Consider the following 22,915-nt stretch of genomic DNA (forward strand, 5'->3'; position numbering starts at 1 on the left):
GAAAGTGATGTATCCTTAAGCAGCCAACAGAGAAAATTGGACTTGCTACCTTGTTAGAAAAATGGTACTCAGATGAGCACTGAATTATTCACACTTTCCTTGGTGAGTTACGCACGTATGACTTCTTTCCTTAGTCTTCCTTCTCTTTTTCCATATTTTCCAGAAGCCTTTAGGGAATACAGTAGTTTATGATGGAAAAAAGTAATGCAGAAAAAAACTATCATGATTCATCAAAAGAAAGAGTTATACCCAGGAAGCGAAGGATGGTACTCTAATGAGGTCCAGTTTGTGTTCTCAATGAGTAATGGGTTTTGCAAGTTTTAATTATTACAAAGACCAGTAGAGCTTTGAAAGCCGTTACTTGTAACAGGAAGACGAATCTCAGAGTTCTTAGTCCTTTGCAAAGAGCCAAGCCAGGAATAAGCATGGGTGTCTATAAAGGAGACATGATTTGGGGATGGTTTTGAAGGATGAATATTAATAATAAGGCTCTTCTGTCTTCTTGCCTGAGAGTTTCAGCTCCTAAAGTCATCTCATTAGTCAGACTGAGGGAGTGGAGCTGGGCTAACACAGAAGACACAAAAGTTGTCTGAATAGAGTCGAGTCGATTTAATGGGCCAGCGGTGTTTTGAAAAGTTACCTCTGCTTTATCACTTCGACAAGTGATTGTACTGTCTGAACTGTTTCTGTTTTTTTGTCATCTGAGTTCAAACACAAGACTAAGAACAATGCAGAAAAGACACCGACTAATAAGAAGTCAGAGGCATTTTAGACCAGAAAGAAACCCCCTTATGCGACAGACGAGAAATCAAGTGGAATACTTGTCTGAGGTCCCAGCTAGCGGGTGTGGGAGCTGGGCTCTAAGCCAGGCCTCCTGAGGCCGGCTCAGTGTGACGTTCTGAGTTCAGAGGGTAGGGCGCCATTCACTTACAGTGGAATTTGGGCATCGTGCCAGCACACTCCCAGCTTGGGATCTGGCAGCTGATCTTTCTCTGGCCCCGTGACTCCCACCTAGCTCTAACAGCTCATTAATACCAAGAGAAGAAAAGACCCTACTTCTTCAGCTGTCTTCGGTGTGTCAAGTACTTGGTACACATTATGTGACTGCATTTCGCTGTCCCTGCAAAAAAAGTGAATTATTGATTTCATTTTAGTACTTGAATATGAGGCCCCGAGAGTTAAAGTTAATCAAGACTTAGCCTCGATCAACTACTGTGATCTCTGAATGGTTTATTGTTCAGGGCCTCTGGAGAAATTGAACTAAAAGGAGATCTCTCTCTCTCTCTCTCTCTCTCTCTCTCCCTCTCTCTCCCTCCCTCTCTCCCTCTCTCTCTCTCTCTCTCTCTCTCTCTCTCTCTCTCTCTCTCTGTGTGTGTGTGTACACGTGTGTACATGATACAGATGGAGACAGAGGCAGACAGACAGACACAGAGACACAGAGATAGACACACAAAGAGAGAGAGAGATTAGAGAGATTAACTCACATGAAAACAGAGTCCATCCATCCCAAGAGCTGCAGTTGGCAAGCTAGGAACCTAAGGGGGCCCACACTCTCATTTCGTTCTGAAAGACAGCAGCTCGGCAGCAAAAGTCTCCTTGTTCTGTTTGGGTCATCAGCTGTTTGGATAGGGCCCACTCCCATTAGAAAGGCCAATCTTCTTCTCTCTGGCTATGGATTCAAAGGTTCATCTCACCCAGACACATTCTCTAAGAGATACCCACAATAATGCCGGGCCCGTCTCTAGGCACCTCATGGCCCTTGTCAAGTTGACACATAATATTAACCATGGCACCTCTTGGCCAGCATGCTCAGGCCTAGACTGGGTGAAAGATAAGCCACCCCTACCCCAGGGTATATGTTTAGAGAGGCACCCATCCCCTTGGCTCATACAGGCATCCTGAGTACCTCCCTGGCCCAAATTTACTTCTGGCCCAGTGTCCTACCCAAACAGGTAGATTCCATTACCTCTCTTCCATTTGGGGGCCAGGGCCGGGCGTGGGGAGACAACTTTCCACAGTCAAAGAAATACCATTCAGACAAAGCCTTGGGTATGCAAAGCCTTCCAGGGAACTTGTAGCAAAAGTAAATTTAAAAAAAAAAAATGTCTGCTGGGCGGTGGTGGCACACGCCTTTAATCCCAGCACTCGGGAGGCAGAGGCAGGCGGATCTCTGTGAGTTCCAGGCCAGCCTGGTCTCCAAATCAAGTTCCAGGAAAGGTGCAAAGCTACACAGAGAAACCCTGTCTCAAAAAAAAAAAAAAAAAAAATGGATGTCAGTTGTTTCCTTTATATCGAATGGAATGGAAATCCACTGGATTTTCAACTGAAAATTATTGGGTAAATGCCTGGTAATTGGAATAATATTCATTAAACAGGCTTCTGTTTGTTTTAATTACAGATAAATGCATTTTAAAAATAGGGTCCATTGTAGCCCAGGCTTGCTTCAAATTCAACGTATAACTGAAGGTGAACTTGAACCTCTGATTCTCCCATCTCTAGAATCCGGGTGCTGTATGGTGATATTTTATTTGTACTGAAATGTGATTTTATTTGTATGTTAATAAATAAAGTTGCCTGGGGGTCAGAGCTAATAGCAAGCCATAGCAGAAGCTGGGTGGTGGTGGTGGTGGTGGTGGTGGCGGCGGCGGCGGCGGCGGATGGCGGCAGTGGTGGCGGCGGCGGCGGCGGCGGCGGCGGCGGCGGCGCATGCCTTTAATCCAGATCACATGACAGACAGATCTCTGTGTGTTCAAGGATACAGCCAGCATGGAGACACATGCCTTTAATCTCAATACCAACCATAGATGACCTGGAGGTCTGTATAGATGGGCAGTGACAAGGAGGTCATGTGGTTGGGTTTTCAACCAATGAGAAGGCAGAACAGAAAGTCAATAAAAGGACCGACACACAGGAAGAAGGTCTCTTTCTGAGGGGAAGGATGGCAGCGGCAGTGAGGGGTAAGAAAGGGTTTTTAGTATCAGCTCTTAGCTATTGCTCTGACCTCTTGGGCTTTCAACTCTGCATTTGACTCTGTGTTTTTATTTTAATAAGATGGTTCATCTACAGTGCTGGGATTATAGACTCGGGCCACCTTGCCTGGTTTATGAAGTACTACAGATCTGGACCTAGACCTTCATCCCAGCGAGGCGTGCACTTTACCAACTGAGCGACCTTGCCAGCAGGCAAAAGCATTTCTTTAAAATCATAAACACAAGTCTTTTGTGCATCATACAAAGATCTACAACTATTGAAGTTTAGGTTTGAATTGCTTTCCTTTTGGCTAAACACCATTCGTGATCAATTACTGGTTATTCTTCCTGTTTGGATAGCTAAAATTTCGTGGGTGCATGGTGAAAACTAGTCATTGAGAGGGCTGAAAGGACTTAACGAGATAACATACATGAAAGTGAAATTTAAACTATGGCAGAATAAAAACGGGGGGGGGGGGTGTCTACCACGATAAGAATATAACCTCTTAGCCGGGCGGTGGTGGCACATGCCTTTAATCCCAGCACTCGGGAGGCAGAGGCAGGCGGATCTCTGTGAGTTCAAGGCCAGCCTGGGCTACCAAGTGAGTCCCAGGAAAGGCGCAAAGCTACACACAGAAACCCTGTCTCGAAAAACCAAAAAAAAAAAAAAAAAAAAAAAAAAAAAAGAATATAACCTCTTTTTGTCTGTTTGTATTTCAAGACAGGGTTTCTCTGTGTAGTTTTTGGTGCCTGTCCTGGAACTCACTCTGTAGCCCAGGCTGGCCTCGAACTCACAGAGATCCGCCTGCCTCTGCCTCCCGAGTGCTGGGATTAAAGGTGTGCACCACCACCCCCCACATGATAATATAACCTCTTAATCTGAGAGAAGCGTATCCATTTCTACCCCTAGAGTTATAAGTTGATGCTTCCTCAGATTCCAGACAGCATGGAACATGTAAAAATAACCCCCTGAACTCAAGGATGCAGATATTAAAGAAGCCAGGGAGGTTTATTATTACTCAACGAAAAGGAAATCTTCAGAATTAATGACAGGCATCCAATCTGGAGACAAGTGGATCGTGCATCCATTTGGCTTCTGATCTACATCTTTCTCAGGTGGTTCCTTCATGGTGATATCAAACCCATGCCCTGCAGGTGACCAATGTGTGACCTAGAGAAAAATTACACAATTTCCTTGGACCTCATTCTTCACTTGCACTGGCGGTAAAGAGATAAAAATAAAATTTCCAACCCATAGAATCGATTGAAGTGTTAAGAGAAATAGTCCAGGTAAATTGCTTAGCTCACCCACAGCTGCTGCCCAGTGGATGTCAGTTATGGTTATCAGGATACCATTAAGTCGTACGAGATCACTGATTTTTGACATCCTGGCCAGCAAGATGGCTTGAAGGATCAAGGCACTGGTTGCAAAGCCTGACGATCTGAGTTCGATCCCCAGGTCCCACCTTGTGGAGGAAGAAAATCCACTCCTGGAAGTTGTGCTCTGCCCTCCACACATGCCCCGGGGCTTGCCTCCCCCCCCCATACACACACAAAATATAATAAATGTAATAAAAATTAGAAAAAAAATCCTAAAAATGGCAAATTCAAGTAAATCATCAGCCAAGTTATGAAAGTCTCTTTTGATAATGTCTGGTCAGGATGCTGTCTTAAAACCATGCAGCATACAGTGGGATACCCTGTAGATGAGTGCGTTATAATATTCAAATAATAAAAAACAAAGATTCAGGAAAATATTGGTTTCAAAGAGCACAAGCTGCAATTTCATCATGGATTTTGACTACCTAATTGTATATCCTGGTTCTACTGTTGGCTAGCTGCGGCCTCAGGCATGTTATCTAACCTTGTGGAACTTAGTTGTTGTTTTGTAAAATGGGGATAATAGTGTGGTTATGGGAAGTAAATTAGATTTTTTTTTTCCAAGACAGGGTTTCTCTGTGTAGTTTTTGGTGCCTGTCCTGGATCTCGCTCTGTAGACCAGGCTGGCCTCGAACTCACAGAGATCCTCCTGGCTCTGCCTCCCAAGTACTGAGATTAAAGGCACGCGCCACCACCGCCTGGCAGTTTCTTTGGTTTTTAACCTCTTCCTTTTCCTTCCATGGCTCCTCCTTGTAAGGGATTTATTTATTTTTATTTTATGTGTACAGGTGTTTTGTTGCATGTATGTCTGTGGCACCATGTACCTGTCTGATGCACACGGAGGCCAGTAGAGAGCGTCAGAGTCCCTGGGGCTGGAGTTACAGATGGTTAGGAGCTGCCATGTCACTGGGGGAAATCGAACCTGTGTCCTCTGGAAATATCAACCGGTACTCTTAACCGCTGAGCCATCTCTCCAGCCCCCACCTTCTTCTTTATCACACAAATGTTACAGAACAAAAGATGCTTTCAAATTCGTATAAACTAATTTCCAATTCTAGCAAACAAACAAACAACTCTTTGTTTATCAGAGCATAATGAGTCAAGTGCTAGTGAGTTCCATCCTGGGAGAATTTTGTACTTTTCATAAAAGTATACAAGTCCAGGTTGAAGAAATATAAAGCTGATTACACCAAGTAGCAAGTTTGGCACAGAGAAAGGACAATTTGAAAGGAAGGGGAGCCTAGGGTCCAGTCTCAAATGAGAAAGAGGTTAAATGTTTACCCTCAGGCTCCAGAAACAGGGAGCAAGATTGGAACCAGGGATTTTAGATGGGACCTACCCAGGCATCCCAGCAGAGCTCTAATTGGGATCTGGAGTTTGGATGTGCTTCTGGTTGTCTGTGACACCCTCCATCACCCATGGGAGGGTAGAATTGTTTTTTAATGCAATTGCTTGGAAGACAGACAAAGATTACTAGGAGAATTAAGGCCCAATTCTAATGCTAGGGCTTGACATCTCTGGGGACCTGAGCTGCAGGAGCAGGCTCAAGGTACCAAGAGACAAAGCTCAATGCCAAACCATAGATGCCTCATTTTTTTCTCCCACGTAATGGCAAGTTGCTCTGTGGTCACAAAGGCCTGTGAAGAATAGACCCCAGCTTGGCCTGCTGTGAGATCACTGCTGAAAGAGTGTATAACAGCTTGCCCAGGCCTGGGAAGCAACCTGGCACTGTGATAAGAGGTCAAACATCTCCATCCAGGATGGGGCTTTGTGGAGCCATGGTAACAATTCAGAACTAGCAGATCCCCGCTGCGGAAGAAGAAGCAGAAGAAATTAAACTACTTGAGGGTGTAAACGCAAGTGGGATTCTGTATACCAGTGGTTCTCAACCTTTCTAATGTTGAGACCCTTTGGTACGGTTCCTCATGTCATGGTGACCCCCGACCGTGAAGTTATTTCATTGCAACTTCATAACTAATTTTTCTACCATTATGAATCGTAATGGAAACATCTGTGTTTTCTGATGGTCTTAGGTGATCCCCGTGAAAGGGTTGTTTGACCTCCAAGGGGTTTGTGACCCACAGGTTGGGAACAGCTGCTGTAGAGGCTGGAGCTATTCAGTTTGTACTAGGAAGACAGACCATGATCCCTTATGAAAAGCAACTGTGTTTGACACACACACACACACACACACACACACACACACACACACACACACACACACACAAACCTTTTAAAAGCCCCCTCTTTATGAGAGCCCCGCCACTGGACATGTTCCATCAGAGCCTATGCACTGAGTGCTCTGACACTTTGGGGTAAGGTTGGAGGAGCCCTCCAGTCTCTTCCAGCTGCTGACTGGCTCCTTCGAATCATACAGTAGTCAGAAAAAGCAAAGCAAATATCAAACGCACATTTGACCCCTCTCTACATTAGAGCACTGTTAAAGCCAAAGAAGTGGGTCATTAAGATGTAATGGAATCATTCCTGTCTTTAGTTGACAACTAGTCAGTTCTTGAATATACATGAGCTATAATAATACTGGTGGCTAAAATGTGATCAAGTTTATCTTCCAACAACGCTAAAGGTGTTAATGAGCTACTGAAATGAGAAGCACACAATGCAATACTCACAGGGGTCTATTAGCCGGAAGGCACCACATCTAAGGCTCAAAAAAAATGTCAAGGTGGAAAATAACCCCCAAGAAAAAACTTCACATTGCTTTAAGTGATGGCAACATAAACGCAATCTTCCATTCTAATCAGCTTCTAAGTGGAAATAGAAGTTAATATGATAAATTATTAGTAATTAATATTCATTAATAATAATTAATATAAAACTGTAAAACCAAACACTGGAGTGTTCTACAAGTCTGCAGGGGACCCTCTGGCTACACCAGAAGTAAAAGATGTCCCCTGGACTTAGCTTCAGAATCCTCCTAAGTGGTCCAACCATAGCCAAGACGGACGTGGTCCTTGGAAACAAGGCACCTCACCAGGTTTGTTCAGGCTCATCTCTGGCTTCCACAAACTGGTTTGTCATGAGTAATTTCAGATGGCTTCCATAGGAGAGCTGATTTGCTCTGCCCCCTAGTGACAATGTTGACCCTGGTCGTGTCCATGTCCAAGATTTTATGACAAGTGGAAGGCAGAATCCACGAGGATCAAGGCCACGCAAGTCATGAAGAGGAGCAAACCTTGTTCCTCATACTGTGTCACAGTTTTATGAAACTCAAGACACAACCCCAAAGGACATCAGGAGTGCCATGTTGAATTGGCTCCCCCTCTGCCGGGCCAATGCTCCCTCCCCAGGACTTACTGTGCCTTGCTCATCCTGAAATTGAAAAATGTTTAGAGTGTGTTGCTATTACTTTGGGTCATATCTGTTTCCATATTGGACTGTGAACTCCATGAGAGCAATCTTTACATTCATTCACTCTGATCTTAGTGTTCTTCATAGGCATGGGCATTAGGTAGGACCTTAATAAACATTGACCTGAGGTCAAAAGAAGGGAAGGAAAGGACAGGAAGGAGTCAGCCTTCAAAACTTGGTATTTGCCATTCACATCATGTCTTAACTCCAGTTTCAAATTTTCAAGGCTCTAACAGACTTTGCCACCTGGTGTGAAGTATACCCACAGGTTCTGAAGGAATTGAATTGTCTTCGCACCTCAAATGCTGATCCTCTGATTACACAACTATCCACTAAGTCACCTGACGTCATCTTCTATCGCCTTGTTTCCATTAATGCCATGTCCAGTTAGTTATACTGAGCAAGGACAGGAATCTGCCCCTCCCTCCACTGCTTGCCTGGCTTTTGGCCCTCCTCACCTCTGGGACAGCTCATCAAATAATTTCCGAAGTGTCCCCAAATCTCCAGTCAGACTTCCATCTGTCCAACATCACCCTCCCCATTCAAACACCACACTATTTACTTTAAATTTTTCAATGCCCACTTCCATTCGTTGTCTACAAGTCAACTATGGCATGCAGGTAACTATCATAGCCTTTCCTACGCTTACTTTTTCAGACCCACATTCCTCAGTTTCTATCCTATAAGCTCTAGCCATTCATAATAATTGTCATTCTGCACACACACCAAGGATTCTCACGTCTGTGCACCTTCCTATGGGTTCTTCATGATAGCTGGAGTGCACATCTCAACCTCCTTTGCCTTGACCACTCCCTGCCTCCTCTGCGTCTTTCCAGATGCCGCTCAGACCTGACCTGCTTAGCCATGTCTTCTCTAGAATGTAGACGCTTGTACATTTATCTGGGGCTATGATCTCATAGCGCCTGCCTTCGCATATCCACAGAAACCACAGCTGCCCTATTTGGACTCCTTTGGAAATGGCGTGAAGGAGCTTTCTCTGAACAGGGTAACTTTGTGTCCGAGTATGAAGACTGAGAAGTGAAATGTGGGCTGGATTTCAGCCCCCGCTGACCTCTTTGATTAGACTCTCAAGTGCAAAGAAACATTTTACCCACGTTGACCCTGAGAACGTATCACCATTGTTACAGTCGCCTTAGGAATGTCTGTGTCTTTCCTGTAACTGGTGACTTCTTGAAAGCAGTTGGAGCAATTAAAATGTGTGTTTCCTGGACTTGGACACAGAAAGCGTTGATGTGTCCTTTGAATTGTTGATTTTTGGAATGAGTAGACATTCCAAAAACTATCAAAGCAGATATGAAGGTTTCTGGACCACAAAAAAAAAAAATTATGCTCCTTATATGCAGAAGTATTTTTTAGCAGTCTGCTCTTAAGTAAATAACTTGACTTTTTTATACCTCCATGTCCTTTTTATAACATCAGGAGAGCAAGGGTGCCTACCCTTAATGCTTTCAATGTCCAAGTTCTCCCCCAGGCTGCTGCATTCCAACACTTAGTCGTCCGTCGTCCCATCCCCCCCCCCCCCAGTGGCTCCATTTTAGGGACTTGTAGAACTCTTGGAACTGTGGGCTAGCTAGCAGAAGTGGGTTTGGGGGGGGGGATTTTGAAGGTGGTATTTTCTTCTGGTTGTAGCTCTGCTCCTCAACATCACTGGTCCAGATGTTCCAAGATGGGAAGGGCTTCTGTCGTCAGGAACTCCACTAGGCCAAGAATGAGCCAAGATAACCCCCTCACAGTAACGAAAATAGCAACTAGTGCAGTACCATAGGGGTGTTCTGAGGATCTGGTGAGAGGTGATCCAGAAAGGGTTCACAAGAGTTCCCAACAAAGATTTGACTCAAAATTGGCTTCTGTTTCTCTAGGTGCTGGCAATGGACCCAGGGCCTTGTGGATGCTAGGCAAACAGTCTGCCACTAAGCTACATTCTAGGCCACTGTTGACTATTATTATTATTGACCCAGACTAAGCAAACAGGGATCCTCATGAAAATGCTTTGAAACTTAGCAGTAAATATAACCATATTGGAGGGACGAATCTTACTGCCTTGTCTTCCAAAACTGGAGCTTGAGCGTGTGTTCTGTATAAAGACACAAGTTACTATTCATGTTCAGTGACTGAAGATGTTGGACTTTAGAGATAGACCCACACTGGAGAATTTGGTAGGGTTTAGATGTAACTGAAACCACAGCCCTGATCGATAGAAGTGCCAGAGTCCCTGATTGGCTGTGTGACCTCTTTAGTGTTTCTCCATTTCACCTTGACCAAATGTCTAGCCTCTATGGGCCCCTCCCTAGCGCCGGATCCTCTCTTCTGCGTGCTAAGGCCCAGACTCAGGCAGAATGTGCTTCTCTCCCAGAACTCTCCTGACTCTCCTATTGCCAGCCCTTCTTCCTAAGCCTTACTCCTCCCCCGACCGATTAGTTTCCATGAACATCCTTCCTATTGTCCCAAGTCTTCCATAGACAAGCCACACCCTCCTGCTCCCCCAGCCCAAACCAGCTGCTTCCTCCTCTGTGTTCCCAAAGCTCTGTGGTCACAGCTCTGTTTAGTATTTACACTGGCGTACTAAGTTTAAGTACTTTCCTAAGGGGCCTGGGCTTGGATCCTGCCTTACTCTGCTATTTATTAGTGGTGTGATCATTGCCTTTCCATGCCTCAGTTGCCCTTATCTGTGCAGTGACGGTGATAATTAGACATGCCTCCTTTATTTGTCCAGCATAGAATTATCAACCATGCGCTAGGAGCCAGGATGTTACACAGTAAACACAACAGAGCTCTTGCTTTCGTGAACTTGCGTGGAATGGACAGCCAGGCGATTAAAGCCAAACATAACCAACCAAGCACCCCCGCCCCCATCATTCTCAGGTGAGAACGAGTGCTCGTGCTCGGGAGGGAACAGAGTGTTGGCTGTTGTCGGAAAGCCTCTCCAAGGAGGCACCATTGACCAGAGGTGTAAGAGAGGGTAGTCACGAGAGGGCCATGCAGGATTCTGAAGGGAGCACATTCTGAGCTAAAGGAATTTCACGTACGAAAGTCCGGAGGTGGGGAAGGCAGGCACTTCAGGGTGGTGTGTGTGTGTGTGTGTGTGTGTGTGTGTGTGTGTGTGTGTGTGTGTGACAGAGAGGCTGAAGGGCCACTGAGTGAGGCAGAGGAAAGGACAAGTGACCCCTTATTCTTAGCACCACAACTTCCAGATTTTTATCACCTCAATTTTTCTCCAATCTGTTTTCCCTCCCCTTCATCCACGATCTCCTCTGCTCCTAGATGTCCTTGCAGCTGAGTTCTCCTCAACTTACTACCAAGATAGCATGAGGCTGTCCAGTACTCTGTGCTTCTTCAGTGGCTGGTGGGCCGTTGTCTATGGACCAAGCCCCAGAGGCTGTCACCTGATGGACCAAGTCACCTAGGATCAATTCCTACCCCACTTCTACGTCATACTACACACTCGAGCCACCCGAGAGACCAGAGACCCAGACAACCGTGTTTCTGGTCTCTGTGTCTCATCCCAAGCTGTTTCTTGTGTCCTCTTTTTGCTCGGTTAACTCAGTAAGCAGATGTAGTTTTGCCTCTGCGCTCATGTGATTCTTTGGGGATGCCTCAGAACTTCTGCAGCATCACGTTCCACATTCCAAGTATCATCAACGTGACCTGTTTATACTTCTAACTTTTTTTTAACATCTCTTTTTATTTTTATTTTTTTATTTTATAATTTAATTTTACATATCAGCCACGGATTCCCTTGTTCTCTGCCCCCCCCCCGGCCTTCCCACCAGCCCACCCCCCCCATTCCCATCTACTTCTGACTTTTTAAGTAGGTGCTCAATTTTCTGGAGGGTTCTTGATCATGTATTTCTCCCAAAGCATGCTCTAAGTACCGGCCAAGCCACAGAGACGATCGCCTCTCTTTTCTCACACCGTTAGCTTAAGCTCTCACCCATAGACTGTTTTGTCTTGGGCCATACCATGCCACTGCCCTGGTGAGATTTTACTCTGAGGGCTGGGTTTTAAACGCTGCCTGACCATTTCCAAGATTCGTCAGATTCACCCGTTGAGGTGGTGGGGATAGGAATGACCCCCAGAGGCTCATGTATTTAAATGCATGGTCTTTGGAGAGTGGAGCTACTTGACAGGATTAGAAGGCGTGGCCTTGTTGGAGTGGGTGTGGCCTTGTTGGAGGAAGTGTGTCACTGGGGGGGGTGGGCTCTGGGGTTCCAGATGCTCAAGCCAGGCCCAGTGTCAGTCTCTCTTCCTGATGCCTGCAGATCCGGATGAGAAGGCTCCTTCCCCAGCACCATGTCTGCCTATGAGATACCATGCTCCCGCCTTGAGGATAAGGGACCAAGCCTCTGAAACTGTAAGCCAGGCCCCAGTTAAATGCTTTCCCTTCCAAGAGTTGCTCTGGTCCTGGTGTCTCTTCATAGCCATAGAACACTGACTAAGGCATCCATAAAATCCCAACCAGAGATAAAATTCACAGCTCAGAAGTACCATCCACATGACTGAGGGAAACAGGGAAGAAGAGTAACAGTTCTGGAATTTTACTGTGTCTTAAACGATAATAAATTGGAAAAAAAAAAAAACCCCAAATATTAGAAGATTCAACCATATGTTAAATGAATCTACACACAGTGTTCAATTTCCCATTCTTTGAGTAGGAAGGCTACCTGCCAGACTTGATTACTGCCCTGTGTCTACTTTTCTTTGTATTTACAGGATAGTTGTAGAATTGAAAAGGCAGACCACCTCACTTGTTTTCATTAAATTAACACACTCTTTCCTTATTTAAGTTCCCCTTTGTAGTTGAGACTCCATTAGGAAATTTATTTATTATGTTCTATACCCTTAAAAGGCTATTTTAAAGATTTGTTTATTTTCATTTGTATAGGTATATGAGTGTTTTGCCTGAATGTATGTATGTGCACTACATGCCGTGGAGGCCAGAATATGGCATGGGATCCCCTGGAATCGGGGACATTTGTGGGCCACCATGTAGGTGCTGGGAACCAAACCTGAGTCCTCTGGAAGAGCAGCAACTGCCCTTAACCACTGAGCCACCTCTCCAGCCCCATAGAAGCTATTTTTTTTTATAGTTTCATGTATATATCATCAAATTCGGGGTGGGGGGAGGAGACAGGGAGGAAGAAAGACAAGAGAAGAGAAATCATTGTAAATTCTTCCAAAGGCTCCTAAGAGAAAAGAGCTGAATTCAGGTGATGGAGAAGACATCAGCCATTCAGCAGATAAACAAAATGTGCTCAGTGCATCCCCAGCACAAATGTGCAAGATAATGAGTGATGCCTCTCAAAGGAAGGGAAAACAGATGAGAGACAAACCACATGAGTGGTTTCTACTTTCTATTCCTTCCCACCACGCTCCCTCCTCTATCTTTTGACCTTTAACTCTTCTTCATTGGGTGCCCATTACCCTTCAGATACGAGGTAAACTCCTGCACAGTCACGAGGAACCTGCCTTCGCCTTTAGGACCTCCAAGCATCTGGGAATCCTAACTTTTCACTTAGTATTTTTGTCAGTGACTGATCTGACTCATCTATCAGGGAATTAATTCACACAGCACCTGCTTAGAGAGACTCACTCCTCCCTAGAAGGAAGAGGGATGGATTTCTTTGGTGATCTCGGTCTCCATGGGAGAACAACACCCATTCCTTCAGGTCCCTAGGCATGTGACCATGTTACTCTCATATCACTTGAGTGAGTTAGCTAGACCACTGTGGTCAACAACGAGGCCCTGATCCAGTGAGGCACCCTCTGGAGCTCACATCACAGAATGAGAGTCACTGTCACGAAAGTCAGCTTCCCCATACTCATTTCCTCCACACATCCCTCTTAGTTATCAGGGGTAGATAGATTAAATGAGCTTAACCTAAAACTAAAGATGAGTCTGCTTCACCATAGAAATTTAAAATACCTTTATTTGTGCAAGCAATTCAAAGTCAGGACCAAGCAGAAAGGATGCCAGTGAAGCGTTTGTTTATGCGCTTTCACACCGCCGTGGAAGGGAGACATCACAGAGTTTACATTTATGCCATGTAGACCTCTACAGAACCAGATGTGGCTCTCAAGGTACCTTGCAACTCATCTCCTCTAAGCTATAAAGCCCCTCCCCCTTTTTCCCTGGCAAATGTTTGAGAAAGCTGCTGTTTTCTATCAGCAGATACAGCAGATGGCTGGCATATGCCTGCTCTGCTAAATGAAACGGGATCTCGGCAGAGTCACTCTGATTCCCACTGGCATGTCCACAACACAGCACAAACGACCAGGGCACAGCGGAGTCTCAGCACGAAAGGTTTAAAGTCGTCCCTTTGAGACGCGTACCTCCTTTAAAACAAAACAAAACATGTCCACGGTAGGGAAAATGTGTTCACATTTTTATTCTTTTGAAGTAGTGGAACAGGGGTCCCAAAACAAGGCATCTCCCTCATTTGGTGATGTAAAGACACACTAACGTTGGAGGGTAAAGTCCCAGGAGTCCTAAGACATGCAACCAGTAGGTTGGAGCTGCTCAAACAATCCTAACTCCGTTAGGAGAAAACGTGAACAGGGGTCTAAACAATAGTGCTATCATAAATGTGGGGTTGCAAAGGGATGCTTCAGAGTGTTCTTATGGTGAAGCAGGGGAAGGCCTTTGGAAGATAGAAAGCATGTTCTTAAATTAAAATTCACCCCCTGTTGCTCTTCTTTGATTTTCGTCAGGGGGGACAGCCCCCCTTGACTACACATCTCTGGAATGCAGCCACTGCAAGGGGAAACCCGAGGCTGCAAAGGGCAGCTCACATTTCACGGGGCCAGTGTTGCATCATCTCAATACTGCCTTGGGAACAGGCTCTCTGGCGTGGTGACTGCACTTGACTGATGGAATGGACCATCTAGTTGTTACTGCCGAAACGTATCTTCACCATCATTCTCTTTTCTTAAAAGCCATTAGCCCACACCTGAGTTGACTGTCCGAGAAGTGGCCCGGTTTCTGTTTTCATCCTTTTTCAATGGTGCTTTCCTCCTTTTAAAACTGAATCCTGGGTGTGACTGACTGGACTCATTTATAAGGCAAGTCCGTACAAAGATGTCATGCTTTCTGTGTACTTTATTCACTATTATTTTAAGTGACTAGTAACTAATTAGTAATTTCAATAGTTCAAGACTGTTTTTAGTTCATAGGGAGCTAATGAGGACCATTGATTCATTTATAGTTAATTTTCCATGCTAAAAGTGCTTCCTTTGATACACTGTGACTTCAGCATATTTATCATCTATTCTTGTTTTGGGTGATACAGGGGAACTAACCCCCAATTTTTTTTTGTAATCAGTGCTTGACTACTGGGTTATTCATCCCATCCAATATTTTCTATTCTCAATGGTCATGCGTAACAGAAGAGGAGGGGGTCGGGGAGATGGCTCAGTGTATAAGAGCATTTGCTGCACACACCTGGGGACCTGAATTCATATCTATAGAAGTGTAAAATGCCAGGTGTGGCTGTGTGTACTGGGTGGAGACGAGGGTTTCTGGGGACATGCTGGCTCTCAGCCTGGTTCCAGGTTCTTCGTGAGACCCTGCCTCAAGGCCTGGACAGGGAGTGATAGTGCAGGACACACGATGTCCTCTGGCTTTCGCCCATGTGCCCATGTGTGCTCACACTATATACTTAATAATAATAAGTTTTAAAAACCACAAAGGAGCGTGTTTCTGCAGTTTAGCCTGATAAAGTCAAGTCCTCTAAAAATAGATACATCACTCGGACAGCAGGCATCTTAAAACATTTTTCAAATGACCACACCACTGGTTTCTAGTGGCTATACGAACTGACATGCTGTGCATTACCAAACACTTTCTCTAAGATCTGGACCACCTGGTTCTGATGACTAGAGCTTGCTCCACAATTCAGATGATAGATTTGAAGTTCATACTGGTGGATTATCTCCACCCAAAGCATCTCTAGTCCGTGGACAGCAATTTTACCCCAGGCCTTGTTGTCCAACTAAGAAATTCAGACTTTTGGCCATAAGAAGAACGAAAGTCAATGTTGATGGCTCAACATGATTCCATGAACTGTGGCCACCCACCACCACCCCCATAAAAAGGAAAAAAAGAAAGCGACATCTACTGTGGATAGCTGTATGCTGTGAATGTGTTGCTCTGATTGGTTAATAAATAAAGTGATGATTGGCCAGTAACCAGGCAGGAAGTATAGGCGGGACAGAGAAAAAGGAGAATTCTGGGAACAGGAGGGCTAAGTGAGGAGATGCTGCCAGCCGCCACCATGAGAAGCAACATGTAAAGATACTGGTAAGTCACAAGCCACATGGCAAGGTATAGATTTTTTAGAAATGGCTTAATTTAAGATGTAAGAACTAGATAGCAAGAAGCCTGAGCAATTAGGCCAAACAGTTTAAATAATCTAAGCGTCTGTGTGTTCATTTGGGTCAGAATGGCTGTGGGCTGGATGGGACTGGAGAAAACTCCAGCTACAAACACCAAAATAGATACATCCAAAAATAATAAATAAATAATAAACCTCATTAAGTACTAGATTCATAGTGTCTTAATGTTGGCTGTACTATCATTAGAAGATCAAGTCTTTGTCAGCCTTATACATGAAGATCTACTCACAGGAGTTACAGCTATAAACCTTTTTGGCCTTACACCAGACTCGTTCATATGGAAATCAGCACGGATGGCCTAAAGTTAGAATTCAGATGTGTCTAACCAAACTTCCCATTAAAATTTTTACTTGAAAGCCTTGGGGTTTAGGAAGTGTTATTTTCCAAATAAAATGTTTAATTAGTGCCTAATTTAGAAAACCAAAATGGTTGTTTATGGTCCCTGCCTGTCTCAGATTTAAAGAACATGAATAAGGCATGGACACATTGAAAAGTAACAACTGTTAAACAGTTGTACACAATACTAAAGGGCTTTTCCCTTCGTGACTACAAAGCCTTTCAGCCTAAACCTTTTGCAATGGAAACTCTTCTCAACTAAAAGCCTTTAGAAAAAGACCGGCCAGTAAATGAGCGTTTTATATGGATGAGGAAATGGGGGCAAAGGTTCTTCCCCCCTGCATTCCCCCCACCCCCCACTCCCCCTACCCTCCACCCCACCCCCACCCCCTCCCCGCCAAAAGAAATGAAATTCAGGTAGAATGATTTCAGGCAGGGAAAGCCTTCAAAAGCAGATTTTTGAGGACCTCAGAAGCTGGTGAAGTCACATAAACATTAGTGAGCTCTCTGGTCTCTATAGATGATTGTCTATGAAAACCACTTATTCTGCCATTTCCTTGAGTGATGTGTAGTATAGACGTGATATGGGAAAATAGAGATTAAGTATTTATGACATAGAACTTCATCCAATGTGAGTTTGAACCCATCCAATATAAACTCATCCATTCGTACACATCTAATGTGAAATGAGTTTTTAGATGGCAGAGCAACACATGCTGACTGCTGGGAAACCAAAATGTCACAGGATGTCTATGACCAGTGCTTACACTTTAGAAGATTGGACGTTGGTCAGATGAAACTTCCTGTGACTGACAACCTATTTATAATGGAACCAAACAAAATGCACTATATCACAAACCAGTTTGTTATTAAGAAATTTCCCATGGCCTCACATGATGCCTAGACTAGCCATGTTATCGATTCATCATATATTGCTGTGACCGCTGGATCTCTAAGTGACTTTACAGCTACAGCTACACCTATATTCATGTTCATAATGGTTTTCTTTTCTTTTTTTCTTTTTTTTTTTGGTTTTTTGAGACAGGGTTTCTCTGTAGCTTTGGAGCCTGTCCCGGACTAGCTCTGTAGACCAGCCTAGCCTCGAACTCACAGAGATCCGCCTGGCTCTGCCTCCCAAGTGCTGGGATTAAAGGTGTGACGATTTTCTTAAGATTGGTTTCTGTAAAAAAAATGCCCCACTGTAAAGGCTACATTCGAACCTCTCCCCACCCTGGTGGGACTGTCGTGCCAGGAGTTTCATGATCTCACACAATGTTAAGAGTCTGCATAATTCCCTCCATACTGAAAACACTTGCATGAGACCTGACCAGTTTCCTACAGGAAAATGAAGCTCTTTGCAATTCCCCTGGAACTTCTCTGGAGCCAATCATGGGGTACGCTTTAAATGGCTCTCTCGACACTTTGGGTGACTGGACTCAAGATTTGCTGGAAATAGATGATTCCTTGTTGCTTTTACTAGGTCTTGTATATTAAAACAAACAAACAAACAAACTTGGTCCACATGTTGTTAAAACAGCTGAAGCTTAAAATGTAATGAATCAGATACGTTTTTTGTCTCTGCGGTGTTGAAATGTCTAAGTGTTTGATATCATTTGGATTAAATAACTAGATAATGGGGTTAACTTTTCATTTTTCATGTTTTGATGTGGTTTGGCTGTAGCTATGAGTGCCTTTCAAAATACTTAATTGATACTGAAGTCATTATTTCTCCCATCTTCATGTTCCCCTGGCATTTCAAAACGTATGGTGCTGGAATCACGTTATTTTAGGGAGCAAAATTGGTTATATTTAAATAAGATTTTAAAATACATTTCTTTTGGCATTGCAGAGTTCTCCCCCATGCTACACTCTCCCATACATAAGGAAAACACACATCAGATGCTGTGTAATGACCTGCAGTTACCTCTCCACAGAGAACGAGGTAACTTCTTGAGGTGATAACGCTGTTCTACATAAAGAGATAAGCCAGGCATTTAATCGACACCTAAGCAGAGGACATAAAACACTAGACACTTCATCTTTAGCTGTTTCCCCTAGCCCCTTACAAGACAGTCGGGAGGTTGCTGACTGTGTGAATCTGTTTTATTTTCAGCAAGAAGGCAGTATTTGCCAATGTGCAGTGACAGGCGACAGAGGAGAGCATGGAACTGAGCCTTTGCTTGTAGCTCTCCAGAAGGCGTGCTTGTGTGTGTGTGTGTGTGTGTGTGTGTGTGTGTGTGTGTGTGTGTGTGTGTGTGTTGGGCAGCTTGGCATTTTCTACCATAATTTTTCAATTATGCGACCCTTTCACCTGATGGAGGTGGGTGAGTGTCGAACAGCTTCCTAAAGCTCTTGATGGATCCATTATTCTGAACAAGTATCTTTAAATTATAGACTGTTGAGTGCATAACAAGTGGTTAGCCACCAGTGAACAGATTTGGGCGAAAGAAAAGGAAACCATGAGAGGCCAGTTATTCATTAGTGATTGCACAATATTCTGAGCTAAACTGCACATAAAGTGTCTATGAAGACAGGGTTGCAGACAGGAAGAGAACAGGGGCTTCAGGGAATTCATCTGTGCAATGGGACCACAGGATCTATGACCGGGATCCACCAAACATCACCAGGAAAAGAACAGAGGCTTCCGTGAACACATCTGTGCAATGGGACCACAGCATCTATGACCTGGATCCACCAAACATCACTTAACAATAAAAAAAAAATGCACAGCAATAGAAACATTGAAGATCTGGATGTGATCTATTTTCAAAGAAGATTTTAAAAAAAAATAGAACAAACTGAGGATAAGAAGACAGCTGAAATGGTCACGCCTGCACTGTAATAGGCAATCCCAGGGAACCAAAGTGGTTTCCTGATTTAGCATAGTTGCTTTTTATAAAGTGTTGTCTTAATTGCATTCTTCTTGAAAATAGCTATTTAAGCAATTTTAGAATTAAAAAAAAACCTGAAAATGTGCAGTTAATTATAATTACAATGGTTTTCATAGTAGACACAATTTTTTACCAACTAATGAGCAGAATTTATTACTTACCATTTGTCCTCCAGACAATTGTGCCATAGAAATTAAAGTCACACAAGCATCCTATCCTTCTCAAATTAGAGGCCACTAATATTATCATGAAGATGTATACAAGGAGACACACAAAAGCCAATTATATGTTAAGTACTAAGAGGAATGCTTCATTAACATAGATTGGTTTTTCTTTTTTTTTTCATAGAAAAGAATTTTGAGTGGTCACTTTTAAAAAAATCAATAGTCTTTGACTTTTAGGGTTTTATTTTACTTCTTTTGAGTCTGTGAACCTCTACCAAAAATGTATGAACAAAACTCAACCTATCAGCCTTTAAAAATGTGTGCCAAGAATACTTACAAACTTATTTTGTTGTAAAGTATAAATAATGTCACAAATGATTATCACTTAGTATAGAACTTATTTTAAATGTTTTCTTAATTGTTTAATGATTATGGAAATACGGTGTTATGGATATTTGGGGTCTTTATATTCACAGCCTCAAGACACCAAATCTTATTAAAATAGGGATCGTAGCACATTGCCCCTTAGATTCTTCTATGAATTTGATAACTTTAAATACATTGGAACTGATCCCTTATTTGCTTTGGCAACCAGACAAAAACTGGTATAGAACTGTAAATGTTACTGCACCACACACCGTTATTGCTACTCACCACCGGAGACTAGAAATACCAACGAACGCTCTTTCTCTCTTATCAGAACTTACCTGCCCCGCAGCTTGCCAGGTAAAATTCATGGAGTGGATATTGACGGGAATGGCTGGCATTCTTTGTTGGGCTTTCCTGAAATCATGTGTGAAGGGGGCCATTTTCCCCTCTGAGACAATCAGAATATCCTCTTCAAACCCTGTGGTGTAAATAACACACAAACTTATCAAACCGGATGCATTTCGAAGAGACAGACGTTTCATGCAGAAGGCAAAACCCTGAGAGAACCAGGGTAGGTCATTGCTTTTCGCAAAGCACCTGCCTTTGGTACCAACATGAATAGAGTTATTTTCCGTCCATCTGTGGTAAGAACCAGGCTTGCTAACACACACAGTGGAGTCATGCAGTGCTAATAATGTTGGATTCCCCGTAAGCAACACCAGGATAGGAATGTTCGGTCGCCTTTGCTTCCCCGCTTCCCCCGAGAAAGAAACTCATCAACTTCCCAATGGAAGACACTGATTTTAAAAGGAGGGTGCAATCACCCTCGAAGTTAAGTTTTAAATCACACTCGGTGCATGCATGGAGAGACCGAGGACTGACTAGGAAGGAAGGTGCAAATGCCAGGCCTTACCTATGAGCACCCTCGCTTGATGGGCGTCGATCCACAGGTACAAGCTCTCCTCTGGCTGCCCGGCATCTGCTCGCAGGAGCAGCAGGCAAGGTAGGATGCTCCAGAGCCGGAGCGCCAAAGCTGGGACAGCACTTCTCCGGGCCATGCTGCTGCTCAGGACCTTCTCTCTGGTGGCGCAACTCCTGCCGCAGCGACCCAACCTGCGCTTGTGAAGTTTTGGGGTGGGGGGTGGGGGCGTTGGCTGCAGCTGGCGGGGCTGGAGCGGTTCCCACTTAAAACGGATAGGGCTGCTTGCCGACTCCGGTCTCCGGTGCGAGTGAGCCTGGGAGAGCTGGAGGGGAGGGAGCAAGGAGGGAGTGGATGCGCGGCCACACCGAAGGAGGGGGCCCCTGGAGAGAGAGAGAGGTCCGCAGAGACACGATGCTGGCCCAGCTGGCGGTGCCAGCACGTCCCGCAGTGCCAGCAGCTAGAGGATCGCACGCTGGAGGGAGGAGGAACCGCGGGAACGCACGGCTGGCACCGGCGGGCGAGCCCTAAGAGTTGGTGAGGTGCGGGAGGCCGCCACGAGGGGGCGCTGGGGCGCCGCGTGGGCGGGGCCGCGGTACCCGGGAGGCCAGGCTCGCTCGCGCCAGGTGACAAGAAGTGCGTGCTGCGCGCCCCGGATTGTGTGATGGAGAAAACAACGAGAAAAAAGCACCCAAAGGGATTTCTGGATCGCCCCTCGATCCTTCTCCCGCCGGAAGAGACATGTGTGGGCTCGATTGGCCATCAACGATGGTGATAACCCCGTCTTCCATCCCGGGGGGGCTAACTGAACGCACATAGTCCACTTTTACTTTCTGTGTGCCTGTCTGCAATTTCTGCCTCCTCTAGCTGGCGGTTGGCACTTTCCCGGGAAGTTAACTACGGAGACTCCACAAGCTAGTGGGCTGCTGTTGGAGCTGGTCCTCCAACAGCGGGGAGTTTTCATTTCTGCACTGGACCGATCGATCCCCGCTAAGCGGCGTGGGTTGTCTTCTTGATAACCCAGTGGCACCCAGAATAGTTCCCTAGGTCCTGGATGGGAGCTGTGCCTGACCGCCCCACCTACCCAGACACACACCTTGCCCCACGAGGGTAGGACTCTCATAACAAATTGGATTTGGGGGGGGGCAATGGAAATGGAGGCTTGTGCCCAATTTGGGGAGCTCGGGGACAAGACTGAGGGTCTTGTGGGAAGAGCACCTAGCTGGCAGGTGGCTTCCAGTCCCCTGCAGGGAAGGTTTTTGCCTCTTGCCTGACTCCTTGAATGTGCAGAGAAGGCGGAAGCAAACTTTTTCTTTCTTTCAAAAATACAGAAAAATTTCAGAGTAGGGAAAAGCTTCGTTTGTTTGTTTGTTTGCTTGCTTGCTTGCTTTTGCGCCCACTTGCTTTTCAGCTACACACACACACACACACACACACACACTGTCTCCACCTTACACACACACACACACACACACACACACACACACACACACACACACACACACCCCGCACGCACACCACTCCTGGGCTGCTGTTCCACTTCCTCCTTTGTAGAGCAGCAGGTTTCTCGGCAGGAAAAAGCAAACAGAAACTTCACCACGTTCAACAAATGCTGGTCACGTGCAGTTTCTTAAAAAAAAAAAAAAATCAGATTGATAGAAAGAAAGGGTGTATGTGTGGATGGAGGGTACCCAAGAAGACTCTCCATTGTAAACTGATGGTGAACTCCACGGATGTTTATTCCTTGTGCGGTGGCCACTGTTACCATTCTCGTTTTACTGATGGGGAACAAACTCTTTAAAAAGTCTGGTAAACTGACGGCAGATACTCAGCTGGTGAGTGACGGGAGTCAGAGTTCAAATCTCGATCGATCGCTCTGACTTCAAAGCCCCGTCCAGTAAGGATTCTCCCCCACCCCACCCCCCCATCATTGTTCTGAGCAAATCACAAGATCGTTTGTCCCAGAAGTCTCACAGCCACTCTTCCTTGAAAACAAAACATTTGAACTGGTTACGGCGGCGGCAGAGGCTATCACTTGAGCCCTAAGAAGTAGAGGCAAAGGCTTCGGAGCTCAGAGTGAATACAATCTACATACGGAGTTTGAAG

General features: G+C 44.9%; 1 protein-coding gene across 1 annotated transcript in view; it reads right to left on the reverse strand.

The window, feature by feature from the left end:
• Positions 1-21,337, reverse strand: part of Wif1 (WNT inhibitory factor 1) — a 65,674-nt gene extending 44,337 nt beyond the window's left edge. Inside the window, exons 1-2 of the mRNA XM_028869649.2 lie at positions 20,804-21,337; positions 20,229-20,368 (exon numbers count right to left, since the gene is read on the reverse strand). Coding sequence (XP_028725482.1) covers positions 20,229-20,368; positions 20,804-20,948 — 285 coding nt within the window. The 5' untranslated portion in view covers positions 20,949-21,337. The remainder of the gene's footprint in view (positions 1-20,228; positions 20,369-20,803) is intronic.
• Positions 21,338-22,915: the final 1,578 nt, after the last annotated feature.

This window comes from Peromyscus leucopus, chromosome 18 (genome assembly GCF_004664715.2).
Source record: "Peromyscus leucopus breed LL Stock chromosome 18, UCI_PerLeu_2.1, whole genome shotgun sequence".
NCBI classification, from domain to species: Eukaryota; Metazoa; Chordata; class Mammalia; order Rodentia; family Cricetidae; genus Peromyscus; species Peromyscus leucopus.